We start from the raw sequence: 23,051 nt of genomic DNA on the forward strand, positions 1-23,051 counted from the left end.
TTTATTTGGGGGGTCACACTGGCGACGCACAGGGGTTACTCCTGTCATGCACTCAGGAATTACTCCTGGCGGTGCTCGGGGGACCATATGGGATGCTGGGAATCGAACCCGGGTCGGCCGTGTGCAAGGCAAAAGCCCTACCCGCTGTGCTATGGCTCCAGCCCCGATATCTTTGGTTTTTATGATTTACAGAATGTATAGCGCAGTGGTAGGGCGTTCGCCTTGTATGCAGTCAATCAGGGTTCGATTCCTCCGCCCCTCTCAGAGAGCCCAGCAAGCTACCAAGAGTATCTTGCCAGGGCAGAGCCTGGCAAGCTCCCTGTGGCGTATTCGATTTGCCAAAAACAGTGACAAGTCTCACAATGGAGACGTTACTGGTGCCCACTTGAGCAAACCGACGAACAATGGGATGACAGTGACAGTGGCCTTGAGATGGTGGTTTTGCTTGTGCACAGCAAGTTCTAAAAGGACAGTCACCCTGTCTGCTCCGGGTGAACTTCCCTGTTCCAAACAAAGAAAACGCTGATTTTAGGAAACTCCCTGAGGCTAGACTGAGATGCCTTTAAGTGCGGGCGCCCCCCTCCCCTCCCGCCCCTGCTGCTTGAGCACGAAGCAAATGATGAGTCTGCAGTAACGCCTATGGAAACAGGCTCTTGGGCCCCTTCAGGAGCTCGCCCACCCTAGCCCACCGGGCTGCTCGGCTGCTGTACTACAGCCCTCCTTGTGTCCCCCCACGGTTTGTCTCCGAGTGTCTGGATAAGCGAACAAGCCCCTGACAACACTGAGGTGTGCAGACCCTGATCGTGCAAGTCTGCACACGCGTCGGCATGAGTCCGTGAGCCTGGGAGAAACGGCAGGAGGTCCGGGCTGAGCGGGACCCCCGTGGGCCTGGTGTCAGGGCACAGAGGAAACCGAGAAGCCGAGGCTGAGGGCTTCGGGACTCGAGTCAGACCCAGCCCCCAGACGCACTTGTAAGCTGGGGGCCCTGCAAGCCAACGCTCGGCCGCTCCCCCCCTCCCCCCGACTCGGAGCACTTGACTCGGAGCAGCCGCCGCCACCCTCTGTGCCCGGCAGACAGTTATACACCCGTATAACTTCCCGCAGTGTGAATTTTAATAGCTCAGTCCAAAGGCGAGGGCAGTGAATTAAAAAAATACTTTTTTTTTTTTTTTTAAACAAAGTGAGAATGATGACAAGGACCGTTAAATATACAACCAACGACCATGGTCAGAAGATGGGCCGTGGCCAGAGCTCCGTGGGGCGCAGCTGAAACTTGCACAAACAGGAATGCTGGTCGCTGGCGGCTCCAAGTCAGGGGAGCTCGGGGTACAGCCTTCCGGTGCTCTGCGGCCCTCAGGAGGGCACCCACATGTTCCCGTGGGTGTCCGGCGCTTTCACGTAAGGAATGTTCCAGACCCACGGCCGATCTGCGGGGGGGAAACACAGCACAGACACGCCTGAATCTCGGACAGGACAGGATGGTGAAACGCACCCGCACGGCACAGGGCAAAGGCTGTCTCGGGCTGGAGTCGCTGAGGCAGCTCCGGAACTGTGTCAGACCCCAGGGACGCGTGGCCGCCGTGCAGAGATCTGGGGTGTTTCCTGTCCTGCCTGTAACACGCCCCCCCCACAAGACTGACTCCATTTTTTTTTTTTGCTTTTTTTTTTTTTTGGGTCACACCTGGTGATACACAGGGATTACTCCTGGCTCTGCACTCAACCCCTGGCGGTGCTCAGGGGACCATATGGGATGCTGGGATTTGAACCCGGGTCGGCCGTGTGCAAGGCAAACGCCCTACCCACTGTGCTATTGCTCCAGCCCGACTCCATTTTTTAAGGGGGGGTACACACCTGGTGGTACTCAGGGCTTAATCCTCGAGGGGCTTGGGGGACCATATGGGATGTCGGGGGTTGAACCCAGGTCAGCCACTTGCAAGGCAAGTGCCGTATCTCTCTGGCCCCACGACTGTCTCCGTATCTGTGGTCAACCCGGGGTGGAGGACGCACTGTCCAGCAAGGACAGGACAGACTAAAGGGCGGCTATTTCTCTTCCAAGAGGCCATGAAACCAGGTGGCGGCCGGACGCCCCTCGATCCCGACCACGCACCCTCCTAACCAGGCGCCTACTCTCTGCTCTAAGGAAGGGGGCCCGACTGTTCCTGCAAACGCGTGGCCGGGTAACCCCGGCTGACACCGCGGATGCCCAGACTCTCAAGGGTGTGGGGACTCATGGTCCATGCAGGATTTGTGACTGCCAACCTTTGCCGGCAGCCCAGAATTTGCCCCACAAAAGTAGTGAGCAAGGGGCTGGAGTGATAGCGCAGTGGGGAGGGCATTTGCCTTGCACTCGGCCGACCCGGGTTCGATCCCCGGCATCCCATATGGTCCCCTAAGCACTGCCAGGAGCAATTCCTGAGTGCAAAGCCAGGAGTAACCCCTGAGCATTGCTGGGTGTGACCCAAAAAGCAAAAAAAAAAAAAAAAAAAAAAAAAAAGAAACTCCAGGGTATTACTGGGCGATGCCATCAAAGCCCCAGACCTGAGACCAGGCTGTTGCCAAGACTCGGCACCGGCTCAGAAGCCCACGTGGGCCTCACGGGTTGGATGATGCTCTCGAGGGGGGAGGCTGCGGGTCACGGGGACAGGAGCCGAGACTCTGGGAAGTGACAAGCAAAGTTCTCAGGCGCTGGTGCCTGGGGGGAGGGGCTGTTGGAGGGGCCCCAGGCAGCAGTCCTGCCGCACCCCCACCCCGCCCCCAAACACCCCGCTTCTAGCAGGAAAGCGCCTCCACGACCGACCATCCTTGTCTGGTGCGATGGGTGGCGCCTCCCTTTAAGAGGGTGGGGTGGGTGTGGAGGGCCAAGAGATTTCTCTCTGAATAACAAGCCCTGTGCGTCACTCTGACTGCCTCATGCAAGACCCCAGGGACGTGGGACATGACCTCACAGCAGGGCTGCGGCTGGAACCTGGTCGGCACAGGCACAGAGGTTTGCAAAACATGTGAGCCCCGCCGGCCGTGGATGGCTGGACTTTGGGAACCTGCTAGAACACGTACCGCAAGGGGCTGGGGTGAGAGCACGAGGGCCAAGGCGCCCTGCCTTGCCTTGCACGCTGCTGGCTGGGGTTCGATCCCCAGCGTCACAGAGGGGTTCCCTGAACCCTGCCAGGGGCAAGCCCGGGCTGGAGCACAGCTGGCTGTGTGTATGTCTGTGTGTGCGCGCACGCCAACTCCCCACCCCGCCATACGTGTTATAAGGGGCTCTTCACTGTTATTCGGAAACATACCAGTAAGTTCTCTTTTTGGGTCACACCCGGCGATGCACAGGGGTTACTCCTGGCTCATGCACTCAGGAATTACTCCTGGTGGTGCTCAGGGGACCATATGGGATGCTGGGAATTGAACCCAGGTCGGCCATGTGCAAGGCTAATGCCCGCTGCGCTATGGCTCCAGCCCTACACCAGTATGTTGTTGTTTTTTTTTTTTTGGTTTTTGGGTCACGCCTGGTGATACACAGGGGTTACTCCTGGCTCATACTCAGGAATTACTCCTGGCGGTGCTTGGGGGACCCTAAGGGATGCTGGGAATCGAACCCAGGTCGGCCGCGTGCAAGGCAAACGCCCTCCCCACTGTGCTATTGCTCCAGCCCACACCAGTACGTTGTTTTTTCTTTTTTTTTTTGGGTCACACCCGGCTATGCTCAGGGTTACTCCTGGCTTTTGCACTCAGGAATTACTCCTGGCAGTGCTTGGGGGACCATATGGGATGCTGGGAATCGAACCCGGGTCGGCCGCTTGCAAGGCAAATGCCCTACCCGCTGTGCTATCACTCCAGCCCCCAGCACACCTCTACGTTTTTTTTTTTTTTTAACACCCCTACGTTCTTAAGAAGGATAAAAGTGCAGAGGGGTCCCGAGATAAACCCTTTGGAGAACTAGGACTCCTGGGGTCTGAGGGATGCCAGGGGCCCTCTGTAAACCTCTGCTTCTGGAATCCCCCACCAACCAGGTGCCCATGGAGGCGCCCTGGCTTCTGGCACCCGGCTGGGTTTTCTCTTTGCGGGGGCCCAGGGGAGGGGGTGTCTCACCTTTGCTGCCATATTGCTCTGGAGGTAGATCGTAGGGCACAGGGAAGGAGGCGGCTGGGTCCTGAGCCCCCGAGAATTTCTGTTTCACTTTGAAGCTGTCCAGGCCCTGCAGACACAGACACACACACACAGAGGAATTGATTTTGTGGGCCCGGTTCCCTGAAACAGGCGCCTTGAGATGCAGTCACCCTCTTGTGGAACGCGCAGAGTTTTCTGGTTCCCTGGGTCAGATCCACAGACAATTCCCCCAACTCGAATCTTTCTTGGAAGCAAAGACGTTCCAGTTTCAGGAACACGGGTCGGCTTCGCAGACGATGAAAGGACACTGAGACAAGAGGAAAAGCACTCAGGCTGCCTCCAAACCCCTTCATGCATTTCTTCACTCCCGGGACGGGGCCAAACGAAAGGAAACTCCGCAAGCCCCACCAAGTGGAAGGCTCATCTCCAGAACCCAGAACAGGGCATTCACCGTTGTCTTCTTTGCGACTGTCATGGAGGGGGTGCCAAGGGGCGGGGTGCCAGGCTGGGGCTCAAACCCAAACCGGGTCCTCGAAGGAGCCTGGGTGGTGCGTGACGGCTTGAGACCCCCGCCCAGCCCTTCGCTGCAGATCTTAACCCACGTGCAAAGTTTCTACCAAGGCTGGTGGCGATACAGCCACTTCCTGTGTCCGTCTGTTCCAGCGGTCATGTTCGAACCCCTCTGCCGTGTACCCCAGCACAGTTTGAAACTCGCCCTCATGCTCTCGGCCACCCCTCGGGAACACATCTCTGTGAGGCAGTGCCGGTGTCTGGGAAACAGAAAGAGGGTCGGGGCCAAGGTCCAGGGCCGGGCCATCTGGGGTTTAGGTACCAGCATGCCAGCCTTTGTTATGGCACTGTGTTGGTTTTTTTGGGGGGGGAGGGGGAGAGGAGGGGCTCACCCCAGGCGGTGTGCTCAGGGGTCACTCCTGGCTCTGCACTCATGAACCACTCCTGAAAGTGCTCCAGGGACCATGAGAATCCGGGGATCAAGCCCAGGTCAGCCGTAAGCCAAGTGTCATGTACCCCCTACCCTGCCCCCAGTCCTACTGCTCCGGCCCCAAGTTCTGGCATCTTCCCAGCTGTGGGAAATGCTGTTCAACACGTAACTACAAGACCATGGCCAGGCGCTGCCTATGGGGGGGGGGGTCACCAAGAACATCCTCCTCCCTGCCTCCTGCGGAGACGACAGGGATGCTAAGTGCTGTGGAGGGCGGAGAGGCAGGAGAGAGCGGCAGGCTTGGGCTCCCGGGGGCGGGGGAGAGAAGCCTCCAGGGAACGGTCACGTTTCCCAGGCCAAGAAACTCATCTCTCTCCTGCTACTGCATCATGGTGCCCCTCCCCCAGGCCCCGCCGGGAGAGACCCCCAAGGCAACACTCCCTGCCAGGACTCCCTTTGCTTAGTCACCTGCACGCACAGCCAGGCTGTGAACCCGCTGGAGGCGATGCCTCCCAGGACCCAGAGCCTGGACTCCCGTACCTCCGCCTGTTCCACCGTCAGCCCCCTGCAACCACCCTGGCCGCTGACCCGCGTCCTGGTTCTTTTGCGGTGTGACTCTAGGGAAGTCACTCCACCTTTCTGGGTCGCGGTTTCCCTATCCCGGAGGCGGCGAGGGTTTGCTCTCTCGAGCAGTGCTGGCCGTGCTGCTGTACTTTGGGACACCTAAGTACATCCCAGGAATTCTCCCTCCGAGGAGGGCCGACGCGGGGAGGTCCGTCAGTGGCCCCCGCCACGCGGCTCTGAGGCGGTGAGGTGGGAAAACAGTCGCCCTGGTGATACCGGGTCCCGTGTTCCTTCCTGAATCACGGGAGCTCACGCCACTCACAGGAGCTTTGGGACGAGCTTCTCTAAACCCAGAGGTGACGGTTACGACGACGACGGCAGGTCGAGAAGGACGCAAGCAGGCACCAGAGCCCTGCTTCGTTCTGTTTTGGTTTTTGCTTTGGGGGCCACAGCCAGTGATCAGTGCTTAGGGCTTGCTGCTAGCTCTGCGCTCAGGGAATCGAGGGGGTCACTCTGGGGGCGCTGGGAGGGTCATAATGGGTGCTGGGGGTTGAGTCTGGCTTGGCTGCTCCAAGGCGAGTGCTCTCTAGTCCCAAGACCTTCTACTCTGTTTTACTTTGAAGGTCACACCCCCCCCCTCGGTGCTGGGGACCCACCTGTGCAGGGAATGTCTGCGTGGAGTGTGCTCAGCCCACCGAGACTGTTTTCCCAGGGGCCCAGGCTGGCAGTCAGTGCCAGAGCAGAGGATGCGGGGGCGGGGGGAACCCTGGTCTCTAGTGCCCCACCCTGTGATGCTCAGGGGGCCACGTGTGCTGGGAACTGAACCTGGGTCCAGCACAACTTAGGCATGTCTTGGGGTGGAGACCCTCCCTTGAAAAAGTTTCTTTTTTGGGGGGGCTGGAGTGATAGCACAGTAGGTGGGGCGTTTGCCTTGCACATGGCCAACCTGGGTTCGATTCCCAGCATCCCATAGGGTCCTGAGCACTGCCAGGGGTAATTCCTGAGTGCAGAGCCAGGAATAACCCTTGTGCATCGCCGGGTGTGACCCAAAAAACAAAACAAAACAAAAAAAAAGTGTTTTTTTTTTTTTGGGGGGGGGGCCCAGCCTGGCTTTACTCCTGCCTTCTTCTGTGCTCAGAAATGACTCGCTGGTGGTGCTCCTGGGCCCCAGGGAGGCTGGGGATCGAACCCGAGCCTGCTGTGCACAAAACAAAATGTACTCCCCGCTGGGCGATCATTCTGGGCCTGACACTCCTTCTAAAAAGCGAAGGGGGGGCCGGAGCGATAGCACAGCGGGTAGGTCGTTTGCCTTGCACGCGGCCGACCCGGGTTCGATCCCCGGCATCCCATATGGTCCCCCAAGCACTGCCAGGAGCAATTCCTGAGTGCAAAGCCAGGAGTCACCCCTGAGCATCGCTGGGTGTGACCCAAAAAGCAAAAAAAAAAAAAAAAAGTGAAGGGGACAGGTGAGGGTGGCGCGAATGCTCCTCACGGCTTCTGGGAACTTCAGACGACAGCCACTTCCTCTTGCTTAGCCCACAACTGCCCTTTTCCAACCCTCTCAGGGAAGGGCACGGGGTCACTGGGACGCCTGGACCCAGGTCAGACGCCCACGGTTCTGTCACCCGCCGCTCCCGTGCCGTGGGGCCTGAATTCCCCGGGGAGAAAGGTTTGAGCCCTCCACGGCTGACAGGAAGCGACACTCTCCCCCCGCCCGCACCCCCGAACGCCACGTGTGATCCAAATTCTAGGGTACTGTGTACATATGAAAAAAAACAAAGTACCACTTTTCCCTTCAATCTGGTTGTCAAATAATTCGAGGCTGTCTCCTAATTATCATTATTTAGACATCACGGTGGAATCACTTGGCATTTCACAAAACAGAGGCAGGCGCGCGGTCTGAAGAGACAGCTCAGACAATATATTGATGCGACACCAGGTGAGAGGGTGGACACGCGTCGCGTGTGGGAAATCACTGCTTAGCCCCTCCCCCGGCTGGGGGTGCGAAAGCACTGGCTGAGGTCCAGGAGAAAACACACCGACGCCTTCCAGTTGGGGACGACATGTTTTTCTTTCCTGTGGACCCGAGCGGGCATCCCCATGTGGCCAAAGCCCCTCTACGTGGAGCTGGGGGGCCTGGGCTTGCGCAGTCCTGGTGGCTGGGCCTCAGGGAGGAGGAGGCAGATGACAGGGAGGTGGCCACCTGCCCAGCTGGGGGCTCAGAGACGCTTCCTGGAGGAGGTGGGCGCCTCTGAGCTACGTGAAAACGTGGCCAGCTGTACTGTGGTAGCCAAGTGGCAGGGTCAGGGACGTTCGTGGGTCCGAGCACTCCTGGCACTGACCGCTGCTGGCCACCAGGCCCTCCTCCCCAGATCCCCTTGCTGCACGCCCCGAGCCTCGGGTTTCTCTTATCTGCATTTTCTCAGGAGTCCGTTATCTTCTCCCTCCAGCCCGGGCCCGTCTATCTCGGCCTTTGACTCTGTATGCACTGCGGAGGGAGCGTCCCCGCCCCCCGCGTGCGGCCCCGAGAGGATGAATCCTCTGCTTTGTCTTCGCTCGCCCAGAGAGTGAGCTCAGTCTGAAGGAAACCCCGGAGATCCGGCAGTGAGCCACCGGCGGCTCCCACACTGGTGGGGTAGAAACCCCAGCAACGGCCGGAAGTGACATGTGGACGTCCCATCTGGACGCCTGGGAAAGTGGGCGGCTGCCGATGGTCCTTTAGGGACCAGCTGGGCGCCACCCTGGGGGCGCAGCACCCGCCCGTGGGTCCCCTCCCATCGACAACGACTCCGGCCACTCCTAACTCCACACGTGCCCATTTCAGGGCCGAGGGAGCAGTAGGAGGCCCGCGCCCCACTGTTCCTGCCCCTGTCCCCCCACTGCCCGCTCCTCTGGGCCTGGTGACTTCACAGAGGTCACCTTTGCCCTTCCTTGGACTCTCCGATGTGTCCTCCTGTCCTTGTTTTCTCCCCGGGTCACTGAGGTGTTTCTGCCTGAGCGTGGCACGGGAACTGGCAGCTTCTCACAGACGGGACGACAAACTCTCCAGGGGATGGGGCATGTGTGTATGGGGGTGGGGGGGGGGCTTAAGGAGTTTACATGGACAGTGTCCAGCATCCTGCTCCAGTTCAGGTGGCCGAGAGGACACATCTAAGGCTCTGGATAGCATCTTGTGGACGCCTAGAGGTCTGAAGTAACGCAAACAACATGCGGCCCGGCTGTGGGCCCGGGAGCCTTTCACCTCCGGCCCTGCAGGGGGGAAGGTCGTGCAGAGCCGGAGGAAGGGAAAGGGGCTCGTGGGAGTGTCCTTAGCTCTCCTGCCCGAGAACTGCCCCCCCGCAACCCAGCTAACGCCTGTGGACGCCGTATTCTGCACAGGTAAATACCACCGAGTGCATCTGACACCGTCGCCCTGCAGGGTCAGGCCGGAGTGCCCGGACACTGGCGAGTCGGGTGAGAACGATGATAAACAAAGAGAAACATCGCCACTTTCTCACGGTTTCCCGGCACTCTGCCGGACAGCCAACAGGCCACCGCTCGGTCTGGCTGGAAGGACCAGCAGCTCGAGGCCAGACAGAAGCCAACAGAGCTGTGCTTCCTAAACGTCCTTCCACCTCCAACTCTCTCCCTCCCTCCCTCCCCTCCCCCTCAGCTGCCTCAGGGTGTGGAAGGCGGCAGGGTCTCTCCCTCACTGAGATCTCTGGGACCTAAATGAGCTCCCAACCTTCCCAGTCGACACCCGAATGCGCACTCAGGCCAGGCTCTCCCGCGGCCCCGGATGCGCCTGTACAGTGTCTGGTGGGCGCCTGAACACCCTGCTGAACCCCAAGGGCCGGGTCAAGGCCCTCTCAGGTACTGTCCACTGCGCCTCGCCTTAGCGCTGTGTCCACCCTCGAGCCTGCTCGTGCACACCAGGGCGCCGACTCGTGCTCCAGCGGCCCACAGGGGAGAAGACCCCGTTACAGGAGTGACTGCGCATCTTTAGTGATGCCACGAGAAACCCCATGTCTAGGCTCTAACGCGTGGAGAAATAGGAAGGGGAAAATCTAGCCGAGAAGGCTCTAGAAGGCCTGGCAGTGCAATGAGTTCTTTTCCTGTTACCAAAGCCAAGAAGGTTCTAGAAGGCCTGGGAGTGCACTAAGTTCCCTTCCTGATACCATTGCTGAGAAGGTTCTAGAAGGCCTGGCAGTGCACTGAGTTCCTTTCCTGATACCACAGCCGAGAAGGTTCTAGAAGGCCTGGCAGTGCACTGAGTTCCTTTCCTGATACCACAGCTGAGAAGGTTCTAGAAGGCCTGGCAGTGTGATGTGTTCTTTTCCCGATACCACAGCTGAGAAGGTTCTAGAAGGCCTGGCAGAGTGACCAGGTCGGAACAGTTCCACGTGACTGGAATTTTGTAAATGCTGACAACAAACGCTACACAAAAGGGACACAACCTTTTGTCTCAGGGTTCTGACAGGGAAAAGACCCCAGGTCAGCGGCAGCCATCAGCCCTTCCCGCACCTGGCTGGCCTCGAGCCGGGACGGAAAGGAGTGAGGGAGACGGGTTAGGAGGCTGCGCGCCTTTCCGAGGAAGGAAAGCGGGGCTCGGGGAACACCGCCGCTCCCGCCGACAGAAACGAGCACTGTGCTGTGCAGGTTATCTGCTGAAACCTGACAGTCCGGCAGACGGGTCTGAGTGCAAAGTTACATCCTTGCGCTCTGCGGGCGGGGTGGTCCGTGCCCGAGAGGCGGAGCCTGATGCCCCTGTGAGACGGCAGCGGGGCAGGGCCGCAGCCCAGCAGGGCGGCACCGGCCTTGCACGCGGCCGACCCAGGCTTGGTCGTGGCACTCCGTACTCCCAGCCCTGCCAGGAGAGCCCGGGCACGGCCAGGAGGGAGCTCTGTGTTCCACTGGGGGCGGCTCAGAAAAACAAAAACCAAAGCAAAACACCCCCCGCCCCATTTCTCTCTACCTTCATCCCCCAAAAGACCCCAAAGCACCTGTCGCTGTAATCACACCCGATCCCTGCAGAGCGGTGGGGCCACAGAGTCCCCTGCACCAAGCAGAACGCACGGGTGGGAGCAGGGACTGAGGCGCGAGGGCCAGGGACTCGGGGGGTCGCACCCGAGTGGGCAGGAAACGGAGTGACTCTGAAGGCTGAGGGCTGGGAGCAGCATGACCCGCAGTCTCTCGAGACATGGAGACAGAGGAGCGAGGGGAGGTGATACCCCCGCCACAATGAAGGGTGTGTGTGTGTGTGTGTGTGTGTGTGTGTGTGTGTGTACACGTACGTACACGTGCGCATGCCCGTGTATCTGAGGGCCCTGTATGCTTTTCTGGGCCACGCTCGGTGATACTCGGGCCACTCTTGGCTCTGCACTCAGGAATCGCTCCTGGTGGAAGCCGGGATCAAGCCCAGGTCAGTGGCATGCAGCGCCAACACCCTCCCTGCTGTACTGTCGCTCCAGGGATGTCTTTCTGGGCCCAAGCGTGGTTATGGGGTTCTGAGCCGTCTTTCCCGCTGTCAGCCATACGGCCCCCAGGGGTGCAGGGCTGCGGGAGTCACCCAGGGGAGGGAGCAGCCTTGGGTGCAATATGGGGGAACACCCTGTTGGTTAAAGCAGGCTGATTTTCAGGGGGAGCTGAGTGACGTTTTTTCCTAAAAAAGAGCCACGCCGTAACCCCTGGTCCTCGTGTGAACACTAGCCCCTCAGATGGCGGGCCCCAAGCGGGGAGAGGCAGGGGTGTACACAGGCACACACACAGACACACACACACACATCCTATGGGGCCCCGGTGCCAGGTCCCCTCCTGTGCTGATGCCCCTTCACATACACACAGACACACACAGACAGACAGACAGACACACACACACGTCCTCTGGGGCCCCGGTGCCCAGGTCCCTCCTGTGCTGATGCCCCTTCCCTCCCCGCCCCCCTCAGCAGACCTGAATCCCTGAACATTCACCTCACCAGACCCGCCCCCGCGGCTCCCAAAGGTGCCCCCGGCCACCGCCAACCTCCAACCTCCAACCTCCAACCTCCAACCTCCGACACCGCCTCGCCCTTGGGGACTCGCCACCCTGCACCACTCACGCTGGGCTCTGAGACCCGCCCCAGCTCCGGCGCCTGCCCCTCCACAGCGTGGGAGAGGAGAGCCCGGCACACCGACCCGCCTGGCCCCCCGCGCCCCCCCCCCACAGGGGCCTGGACTTACAAAGGCAGAGGGCAGGAAGAGGACCCCGAGCTCGTAGGAGCGGATCATCAGCTGGGTGCCGCTCCTCTCTAAGACTCCCCACGCCGCCTTGGACAGGTTCGCGCTGCGGGGACAAGCACGCACAGAGCTGACGCGGGCAGGGGGCCCGGGCACACCCCAGGCCCGCCCGCCCCGGGGCAGGTCACTTCACAGTGTCCGGCCCTGCTGGGTGCCCTTGGGAACGGTGGCTCAACCCTGGGGGCAGGATGCTGCTGCGCAGAGCCCTGCTGGCTCCGGACAGCCCCGCCCGCTGCTGTTTTCTCCCGGGTCTCCCAGGGGCGGCCGAGAGACTGTCCTGGGGCAGATGGGCTCCTTCTGGCATAGCCCTCGGCTTCTTGTTACCCCGGTACAGCCAGGTGTGGCTGGGGGCAGTGGAACGATGGAAATACAAATTCGAACAAGACTCTCATCTTTTTCTTTTTTTTTTCCTTTTTCCTTTTGGGTCACACCCAGCGATGCACAGGGATTACTCCTGGCTCTGCATTCAGGAATTAACTCCTGGCAGTGCTCGAGAGACCCTACGGGAAGCCGGGATCAAACCCAGGACATCTAACCCAGGATCAAACCTGTGGCAATGCCCTATCTCCAACGTGGACTATCAATTATCAGTCAACAGTGTATCAGTCTGTTTTATTTATTCATTTATTTATTTTTTAAGAATTCGTGGCCGATAGGATCTTTGGAAAATCCTGCTAATCTAATAGGCAAAATAGGTTTCACTTTGATCTCCCAGATTACTCATGACACTCGGTATTGGCCAGATGTTTCTTTCTTTTTCTTCCCTAGTTTACTTGGGCTGGAGCGATAGCACAGCGGGTAGAGCGTTCGCCTTTCACGTGGCCGACCCGTGTTCGATTCCTCCGCCCCTCTCAGAGAGCCCAGCAAGCTACTGAGAGTATCGTGCCCTCACGGCAGAGCCTGGCAAGCTCCCCGTGGCGTATTCGATATGCCAAAAACAGTAACAATAAGTCTCACAATGAGAGATGCTACTGGTGCCCGCTTGAACAAATCGATGAGCAACAGAATGACAGTGACAGTGACCCCCTAATTTATTTAAGGTTTTTTTTTTTTTTTTTGCCTCACACCTGGTAATGCACAGTGGTTACTCCTGGCTCTGCATTCAGGAATTACCCCTGGCGCTGCTCAGCAGACCATACGGGATGCTGGGAATCGGACCCGGGTCGGCTGCGTGCAAGGCAAACACCCTACCCACTGTGCTACTGCTCCAGCCCCGTTGGCCAGATGTTTCTCAACTGTGAATCATTTTTTTTATAACGATGCTGTTTTCAGTGATGTCAGTATGCATCTGTTCCCTGTTGCTGTGCTAACAGACTGCTGCAAATCCAGTGGCTGAAAACGCCATCCATTTCCTGGCTTGCAGCTCAGAGAAATCCGAAGCAGGGCTTAGGCTGAAGTCAGGGGCGGGGAAGGCTGCCTTCCTCCTGGAGCTCCCGGGAGGGTCTGCTTCCCCGTCTTTTCCAGCTTGTTTTATTCCCCAGCTAACTGTTCGGTTTTGGTGCCACCCCTGGCAATGCTCAGGGCTCACTCCTGGCTCTGTGATCTCTCGGGGGACCACATGGGGCGCTGGGGATTGAACCATGGCTGTTCTCGGGCAAGGCGAGCACCTGTCTTACCTCTCTAGCCCCAGGAGCAGAACTTCTGAAATAGTTTTGAATTCCCCCTTGACGGTTGGGTACATTGGTGACTTCCTACTGAATCTCTATCTTTTCCAACCACTAAGGGAATATTATTCTAGCATTTCAGGGCTTCTTACTTAGGTCTTTACCTGAAATTAACTTTGTTTATAGCCTGATGGAGGCAGCCAATCTTATTGGTCTATTCAACCATCTATCCTGCACAGATATCCATTTTTTAGCACCTTTTGGGGGAGGGGGTGGGTGAGGAGCATATGTGGCAGCTATGGGCTTAATTCTGACTCTGTGCTCAGGGAGCACTCCTGGTGGGGCTTGGGGGACCCTAGGGAGTCCTGAGGGTGAAGCTGTATCAGCTGCAAGACAAGTACCCCACCTCTGTGCTATCTCTCCAGCCCCTTTAGCACCATTCACTGAAAATAGTCTTCTTTCCCACTGTATTTACTTTTTTTTTTTGCATTTTGGGTCACACCCGGCGATGCACAGGGGTCACTCCTGGTTCATGCACTCAGGAATTACCCCTGGCAATGTTCAGGGGACCATATGGGATGCTGGGATTCAAACCCAGGTCGGCCACGTGCCTTACCCGCTGTGCTACCACTCCAGCCCCTGTATTTACTTTTTTTTTTTTTTTTTTTTGCTTTTTGGGTCACAACCCAGTGATGCTCAGGGGTTACTCCTGGCTTTACACTCAGGAATTACTCCTGGCGGTGCTTGGGGGACCATATGGGATGCCGGGGATCGAACCCGGGTCGGCCGCGTGCAAGGCAAATGCCCAACCCGCTGTGCTATCGCTCCGGCCCCCCCCCCCCCCGTATTTACTTTTTATCACAACATTTGAACCACATTTATGGATTTTCAAATTCTATTTCATTCTACTGATCAATTTACCTATTCTTCTGCCAATATGTTTTTATTGCTTTGGTTTTTGGGCCACACCTGGTAGTGGTTAGCGTTTACTCCTGGCTCTGGGCTCAGGGTTAGTATCAGTTTTATTGTGCTTCTACGGGGCAAGCTTTGAGGAGAGGCACTAAATGTCTTTTCGAAAAAAACTCTCCTGGGCAGTTTACACTCTGGGAGCCTCTATGTCAATCTGGAATCCGCTTTCCTTTCTAAAGCTGTTTGGCTACTTAGAAGCCCAAGTACGTTTTGGAATCAGCTTTTGATATTTCGCAACAAACCCTGCTCAGATTTAGACTGGGACTGCAACAGAATCTATCCATGGATTAGGGAGGAAATGACGCTAAGTCGTCCAAACCCACGGCCACGTCATCGGTGTTTATGCTTTTGTTCTCTTTCAAATACACGCGTTTCACGTGCCACTGCCAGCACAGCTGTAACTGACATCTCAACTTATTTCTAGACCACCGATACCTCTGATGGCATCTCATTTAACTGCATCTTATAAATACACAGCCACATCACCTATAAATATAGCTCCATATTTCCTTTTATAATCGTAAAGATGTGTTACTGTTTCCTCTTGCTGTGGGAGGAGCCGCACGTCCTGTGACGCCCAGGAAGGGCTCGCTCCTGGCTCACGCAAGGCGAGCGCCTCACCTGCTGCAGTACCTCTGGGGTGGGATCCCTAGCTCGGATCCCAAGCACTGACTGGAATGCTGAGCACTGAGCCAAGAGGATGCACCAAACCAAAAAAAAAAAAAAAAAGCCCGTAAGTAGGAACAGGAGCAGAAGTTCACGGGCAGGCGCCAGGCTTTCACGTGGCAAACCAGGGTTCAATCCCCTGTACTGCCAAAAGGCTCTCCCATCACTGCCAGGACCGAGCACTGAGCCAGGAGAAGCCCGTTGCACCTCTGGCCATGGTCCAAAAACCCACACAAACAGCATCCATCAGGAAGGGGCCCGGGGGAGGAGGAGGGGGAGGTCAGGGGTCAGGGGTCCGGGTCATCGCCCTCCGCTCTCCGCGCCTGAGCCCACAGTCACCTACTCCACGCCCACCCCAGACCTCGGCCCGGCACAAGGCCATGGAAACTGCCGGTGACCAAGGCTTTGCCAATGGCAGACTCGACGGGGCAAGCGGGGAGCTTCCTTTCTCAGCACCTCCTCGGGGCCCCACCTGCTGCCTCCTCTGCCCAGGCCTCTCCCCAAGCCCTGACCCCAGGGGCAGCAGGCCGGGCCAGCCCGAGCCCCCTCCTGCTCCGGCCCTACAAGGCCACGGTTCCCTCGACCCAAGGTGCCCATCCAGGCCGAGCAGACACAAAAGCTCTCTCCACACTCAGCGCCCGACCTCCCTCACGCGGATGGCCCTTTGGGGTACCCGTACTATGACATACACACTGGGGTGGCCTCTAGGGTCCCCTACGCCCACCTACTACCATACAGCCCCATGCCCTTAACGACTGCACACGTTCACACACCTGGATCCTTTTACTACTACTGTAACAACTCCTGCCCGTGTCCTTTATTAGTACCACTAGTAGTGCGCACACAGACACACAGACACACACACGTCCGTGGATGTGTGTTCTTCCAATCCAGTGTAAGTTCCCTGACAACACACTCCTCTGTAGATCAGACATAGCTACCGACACACACACACACACACACACACCCCTCTCTCTACACTAAATGATCAGAAACACCCCAAGATCAGAAACGTCCTCAGTCCCAAAGGCTGTGCTGGTACCAGGCAGAGGCCCTGGACGCGGACTGGGCAGGCAGGAGGGAGGAGTGACAGTGTGGGATTGAAAAGCCACGCGGGACAGTTACTGCCACATCCCCAAGACAGCGGCTCCGGCTGGCACCCGCCCTCTGCCAGGTGCCCGAGATTCCCGCGACGGGGGCTCGGGTTCGAGGCTGCCATCCGGGAGACACCTCCGGCCTTCCTGAGGCCTGCTGGCACCCGCTCCCCAGGGAGTGCTGTAAGAGCCCCCCGAGGTTCGAGTGCTGGTCCCCAACGATACACACATGTGGCAGCCGCGAGCTCTATGAACTCCCGGGGGCCGGACAGAGGCTGCCACGGGCACCGGGCACTCGCTGTGCATCGCCCAAGCCTGCCAGCCCCGGCAGAGCAGGGAAGCCGTCCCGGGCTCTGTGTGCGTGGACGCCCGGGCACTCGCAACACTGGAGGCTGCTCACTGGGCATCACGAAGACCTGGCTGGTCACTTCTCTAGTGGACATGGGGAGCACAGCTGACTTCTGGCCCCGGGTGGCCTCCCTGGCAGTGATGGTCCAGAAGTATCCGGACCCGACTCCGTCCACCATACAGATGCCTCTCGGCGGGGACGCTGCTCTCGGACCCGTGCAGCCTCTGGCTATTTGCACGAGGGGGCCTGGGTGGGCCTGAATCCCACGGTCCATCTTCCCAGCGGGGTCACTCAGCGCATTGCCTCGCGTCTTCGAGACAGGAGGGCACCTGGCTCGTCGCTGGGCCCGAGAGGGACTTTGGCCAGCACGCCTCGAGCATGTGCAAACAGCCGCGGCTACCCCCAGGACGGGGCCCCTCTGGGGGCAGACCCCCGTGAGGGACCTTGGCAGCTCTAGCCCCACATACGCTCTGTGTCTCTGAAGGCCAACGGACTTGGGGTCAAGGGGTGCAGAGGGGCGACGGGTGTCCGGCTCTCTCCCGCCAGGGTAATGCCGCCCCAGGCCGCTCCCACCAGCATGGGAGGGGGGCTGCGGCCTTGAGTCACAGCTCGCCCGAGGAGGAGGGGGCCGACCAGGACGGGCGGCCAAGTACAAAGCGCTGTCACCAGCCCAACGCGCCGTCTTGTCTTGAAGCCCAAGTCCGACCCGCTCGCTGACACCCACACATATTTTTGTGCGGGTGATTCAATCTCCTTTTCACCCAAAAAAAAAAAAAAGCAGACAAGGGTGGGGTGGGCGGCGACAAGACGATGTGTTTCGGAATCAACGCCAGCAGACAACGAGCACTGCACACAGAGGCCGAGGCGCAGAGGGGGCGGCCGCCCCGCCTCATCTCAAGAAGCCGCGGCGGTTCTGGAGTCGTGAGCCCACCCGTCTCCCCGCCCCCCCACTCCCCACCCAGGGTGGCAGCACCAACAGGCCCCGCTCAGCGCCCGCCAGCGACTCTCCCGCAATGCCGGCCGGTTGCTAGGCAACCGTCACCGCCGCTGCCTCCTGCCCACCCGCCACGCACGACTTTCATAATTGTTCTCGCTGGGGTTTGCCAATTACTCCGGGGTGCCGTGGAGCCAAGGTTGGCGCTTCAAAGTCAGCTCGCCTGCCTGGGATAAGGGTGAAGCCCTGGATTTGTCACCGCATCTCCGGCATCTCCATAACAACAGGCAGTGCCCCCTCTAGCGGGATGACTTCCTGGTCAGCCGGAGAACTATAAATAGCTTCCCAGAAACACCGCCCACCGAGAGAGGAAGTGGCCGGGCCAGCATTAACCCGAGGGGGCTGAACTGAAGTTCCTTTGAACACAGGCTTGCGGCTGGACGAACCCGATTGTCTACGGGTCATTCTGGATTGATTATTATTATTTTTTTGCTTTTTGGGTCACACCCAGCGATGCACTGGGGTTACTCCTGGCTCTGCACTCAGGAATGACTCCTAGCGGTGCTCAGGGGACCATATGGGATGCTGGGATTCGAACCCGGGTTGGCCGCATGCAAGGCAAACACCCTCCCCGCTATACTATCGCTCCAGACCCCCTGGACTGATTTTTAAGTGAGCTGCATATTGAGTCCAGTGAGGGACAGAAGTGGGGGCGAATGCTTAGGTCGCTTACTAGCCACAGGACATGTGAGTCAGTGGTTTTCAACTGCTGATCCAAGGATTAGCCAGGTCTACAAAAGTCACTGCCACGTGTTACACCTGGTAACAGTCTCATTAAAAAAGAAAAATAAGAAAAAAAGAAAAAAAGAAAGGGAGACACATCCAGCGGTGCTCAGGGATTACTCCTGGCTCTGCCTTAGGGATCTCCTGACGGGGGCTTGGGAGGCCGTATGGGATGCCGGGCATGAAATCCAGGTTGGCTGCGTGCAAGGCAAGCATCCTGTCCACTGTACTATCTCTCTAGCCCCCAATACTTCCATTTTATAAATCCTATTTTAAAAGCACTATAGCACGGTTGTCCCGCTATTCGTCGATTTGCTCGAGCGGGCACTAGTATCGTCTCCACTGTGAGACTTGTTACTGTTTCTGGCATATCTACGCTATGGGTAGCTTGCCAGGCTCTGCCGTGCAGGCAGGATACTCTTGGTAGCTTGCCGGGCTCTCCAAGAGGGATGGAGGAATTGAACCTGGGTTAGCCGCATGCAAGGCAAGCACCCTACCTGTTGTGCTATCCTCCAGTACTATTTTAAAAGAGTACATAGCATTTTCTACCACAAATTAACTTTTTTTTTTTTTCTGTTTGGGTCACACCCGGCGATGCTCAGGGATTACTCCTGGCTCTGCACTCAGGAACCACTGGCGGTGCTTGGGGGACCACATGGGATCCCGGGAATTGAACCCGGGTTGGCTGCATGCAAGGCAAATGCCCTACCCGCTGTGCTATTGCTCCAGCCCCACAAATTTTTTCTCTTAAAAGAAAAATTTCTACTTAGCAGTCTGCAAACTATTTGTCCTAGTTCCACCAACGTGCTGCTATAAAACACTGATATGCCGGTGGAAAGATAAAAGCCACCACCGTGAGTGACTTTTCCAAAATTCCAGTGGCCAGGCTAGGAAGCAGAAGACCCCGAATCAGGACCTGGCTCTTCGGGATTCTCCCAGGATCTGACACGTTGCCGTGCGCATGTCCTGGGGCTGAAAAGGTAACTGGGGCTACAGCTCTGCAAACCTGGGAAGTTCTGGAGGGGTCTGAGGCGGTGCCCCCCACGTCACTCACCGATCCAGTTCTACAGTTCTGGACCGAGACCCCCCCCCACCCCCGATTCCTCCCTCCTGACAGCCCAGCGGGGGCACCCGACTAGATGGGAGAGTAACAGAGAAGCCAACTAAGCTCCCCCAACGGAAGCAACACAGGAGGCTCCGCGAGCAACAGACGGCGCAGTAAATCCCCAGACGCCGGGCGACCCTGTGGGGAGACAGAACAATGTCCACGGGTTCTCCTTAACCGAAGCACTCCTGGGAATTCCTTTAGCCAGGCAGCTGCAACAAGCAACGTGCAACCGATTATTGTGGGGCCGGACGGGGAGGGGGTTTGGGAAGGTGGAGGCCACAGTGGCCGATGGTCACTCTGGTGGTGGGACTGGGGTCATCGGGGCACTGAACGGCACCGCGGGCACCTGCTGGCTGGAAAGGACACACGGACGGCACCCACGGATCATCACTGAGCGTCGGGGCGAGCGTCGGGGGAGGGAGAGAAGTGTGGGCGTGAGAAACGCCTTCTCTCCTCATGCTGGCGGCCGGCTAGGCGGGGAACGCACCAGCGGTGGTTTTAGAGTGGTGACGTGCCAAAGCTGGGCGACGCGATCACGGGGGCAACCAAGAGGGCAGCATGGCCCAGGGTCGAGGAGAAACCCTGCCCGCAGGAACCCCGCATCGGCCCGTGCGGAGAGGGAGGAGATGAAGACCCTGGTGGGGTATTTGCGTGGGAAAGGAGGACCCCAAGGCGAGATGAAAGCCCTACCAAGGCCTGCAGTCATGGGAAGTCACAGGGCCTCGACCCCTGACCTCTGGCAGCCGGGTTCCACGCCCGTGAAGTGTCAGTCAGGGGAAGCTACTGATGACGGGCGGAGAAAAGAGGGGCCCTGAGGAACTGAGGGCTCGAGCGTAACCTCTGACGTTATGAGCACTGTACGACCAGGAACCAGATCATCCCTAAGACTATTGCTTGTGTGTGTGTGTGTGTGTGTGCGCGTGCACGTACCATACCCAGTGCTTGGGTGTGTGTATGTGTGTGTGTGTTTCGTGTGTGTGTGTGTGCCACACCCAGCGGGGCTCAGGACTGGCTCCTTCTTGGCACTGTGCTGGGTGTGTGTGTGTGTATGCCACACCCAGCGGGGCTCAGGACTGGCTCCTTCTTGGCACTGTGCTGGGTGTGTGTGTGTGTGTGTGTGTGTGTGTGTGTGCGTCACACCCAGCGGGACTCAGAACTGGCTTCTTCTTGGCACTGTGTGTGTGTGTGTGTGAGACACCCAGCGGGGCTCAGGACTGGCTCCTTCTCGGCACTGTGCTCAAGGTGTGTGTGTTTGTGTGTGTCTGTCACACCCAGCGGGGCTCAGGACTGGCTTCTTCTTGGCACTGTGCTGGGTGTGTGTGTGTGTGTGTCACACCCAGCGGGGCTCAGGACTGGCTCCTTCTCAGCACTGTGCTCAAGGTGTGTGTGTTTGTGTGTGTCTGTCACACCCAGCGGGGCTCAGGACTGGCTCCTTCTCGGCACTGTGCTCAGGGGTCGCTCCTGATAGAGCTCAGGGGACAGACGAGGCGCCAGGGTCAAGCCTGGGCCTGCCGTGTGCAGGGCAAGCACCGTGCCCGCTGGACGAGCACTCCAGCCTGAGACGACCACCTTCACCACGCCACGTGGCTAGGCGCTGTCTTGCCAAGCAGGGAGCTCAGCGCTTCCCCCGCCGCCTGTGAAGCTGCCCCGAGAGTCCAGACGGTCACGGAGGCCCCTTCTCAGAGCCACTGCGGCCATCTGCAGTGGGAAATACGCCTCCAGGTCTGAGCACGGCACTGATGCCACATCCCGGCCAGGGAACGAGGCGGGCGGATCAACGCGGGTGAGAGATGCCCAGGAGTCCATGGAGGCAGACGTGGGAGACTGTCCCCTACATTCCTGCTGTGACCTACAGCCCCCGCCGGAGGCCCAGGAGGAGCTAATCTGGAACCTGAGGACGTTCCCCAGCTGGACGGTCACCAAGAAACTGGGGGCCAGAGGCCTACGGCACGAGCAAGTGGATTCAGCGATCCACCTGTGAATTTGTCGCACTCCGGGGGGGCTGGGGGGCAGGCGAGCCACCTGTGACCACTCCACCCCACGCAGCGGGGCCGGTTGAACTGTCATCACTGCTGACCCACGCGGCCAGCAGGATGGCATGTGAGTTCGCTACTACCAAGCCAGTAAGACCCCCAACACAAGCACATTCATGAAGAAACCGTCTTGCGGACTACCGCATCAGCACGACCTGCAGGACACGCCCCACGCCCACCTCGCGAGAGGGCACGTCCAGACCGGCAGAGGAAGCGGGTGTTCGCTGATACAGAGCCGGACGGTTCTGAAATGTCTCAAGAACCAGATGTAAAATTTTTTTTAAAAGATGCATCATCGAGGGGCTGGAGTGATAGCACAGCGGGGAGGGCGTTTGCCTTGCACACGGCCGACCTGGGTTTGAATCCCAGCATCCCATACGAGCACTGTCAGGGGTGGTTCCTGAGCGCACAGCCAGGAGTAATCCCTGTGCATTGCTGGGTGCGACCCAAAAAAAAAAAAAAAGATGCATCATCGAGTTAAGAGTCAAAATTCACATTGCCCATCATTTGGCTCCTGTATCAATATATCAATATTAGCATTGTAGCACTGTCATCCTATTGCTCATTGATTTGCTCGAGCGGGCACCAGTAATGTCTTCATTGTGAGACTTGTTATTACTGTCTTTGGCATATCAAATACGCCACAGGAAGCTTGCCAGGCTCTGCCGTGTGGGTGGGATACTCTTGGTAGCTTGCCGGGCTCTCTCAGAGGGACGGAGGAATCAATCCAGGTTGGCCTCGTGCAAGGCAAATGCCCTACCTGTTGTGCTATCGCTCCGGTCCGATCAATATTAGTTTTTTTTTTTTTCCCTTCTGGAGAACATGTCTGCTAATGTTTGGTGTTTGGAGGCTGGGGAGAGTGTAACTCGTCTTACACGTGGCTGACTGCTTTGACCCCCAACACCCCGTAGGGTCTTCCCTGAGCAGACACAGCTGAACACAGCTGGGTGTGGCCCACAAGCCAAACCAAAGTGAAGAAGAACTCAGAGCAGGAATCATAAACATGTTAAAAACAAACAAACAAAAAAAAAACGTGTTCCAGGGAGGCCAGAGAGATAGCAAAGGGCTGTTGAGGCACTTGCCCTGCATGTGACCGACTCAAGTTCCATCTCTGGCGCTGCACATGGTCCCCGTGTACTGTCAGGATTAGCCCTTGAGCACTGCTGCAGACATAATACAGTGGCTAAGGCCTCGCTTTGCACGTGGTTGGTTCCTGTTCAATCCTGGCATCGCAAAGCCTGGATTAACACCCCCCAGCACAAACTGGTAAGGCCCCACCCCCCAACCTCCCATCAGGAGCCAGAGGACCCCTCACCTTGTGACAAGGAACCAAGCCATCCGGCTGAAGTCCGGCGAGAGCCTCATGTACGTCTTGATATGCGGCATGGCGTTGCTGCGGCCAGACGCCTCCGCGGTCCACTTGCTGGGGATAGGAACACACACGTGTCTCAGCAGGAGCTACGACTCCACCACCATCCCGATTTCCTACCAACGGTAGGGAAAACGTGATTCTATAACCCAACCCACAGTACGGTCCTCCTGCCAGGACGCGAGACCTCTGCGGGAATTCCGCCCAAGTCACGGAACGGTGCACGTTCATTTTAGGGTGTGGGGGGGTCTGCTGGGAAAATGTACCGCCACCTGCAGATAG

At 58.2% G+C, this 23,051-nt stretch overlaps 1 protein-coding gene across 2 annotated transcripts in view; it reads right to left on the reverse strand.

The window, feature by feature from the left end:
- Positions 1-1,141: 1,141 nt before the first annotated feature.
- TDP1 (tyrosyl-DNA phosphodiesterase 1) overlaps positions 1,142-23,051 on the reverse strand; it is a 52,946-nt gene continuing 31,036 nt past the window's right edge. Inside the window, exons 13-16 of one of the 2 annotated variants that reach the window (XM_004610252.2) lie at positions 22,716-22,823; positions 11,804-11,906; positions 4,084-4,189; positions 1,142-1,427 (exon numbers count right to left, since the gene is read on the reverse strand). In XM_004610252.2, coding sequence (XP_004610309.2) covers positions 1,354-1,427; positions 4,084-4,189; positions 11,804-11,906; positions 22,716-22,823 — 391 coding nt within the window. In that variant the 3' untranslated portion in view covers positions 1,142-1,353. The remainder of the gene's footprint in view (positions 1,428-4,083; positions 4,190-11,803; positions 11,907-22,715; positions 22,824-23,051) is intronic. The other variant, XR_008629288.1, reaches the window with a different exon arrangement.

Source organism: Sorex araneus, chromosome 3, assembly GCF_027595985.1.
Source record: "Sorex araneus isolate mSorAra2 chromosome 3, mSorAra2.pri, whole genome shotgun sequence".
NCBI lineage: Eukaryota > Metazoa > Chordata > Mammalia > Eulipotyphla > Soricidae > Sorex > Sorex araneus.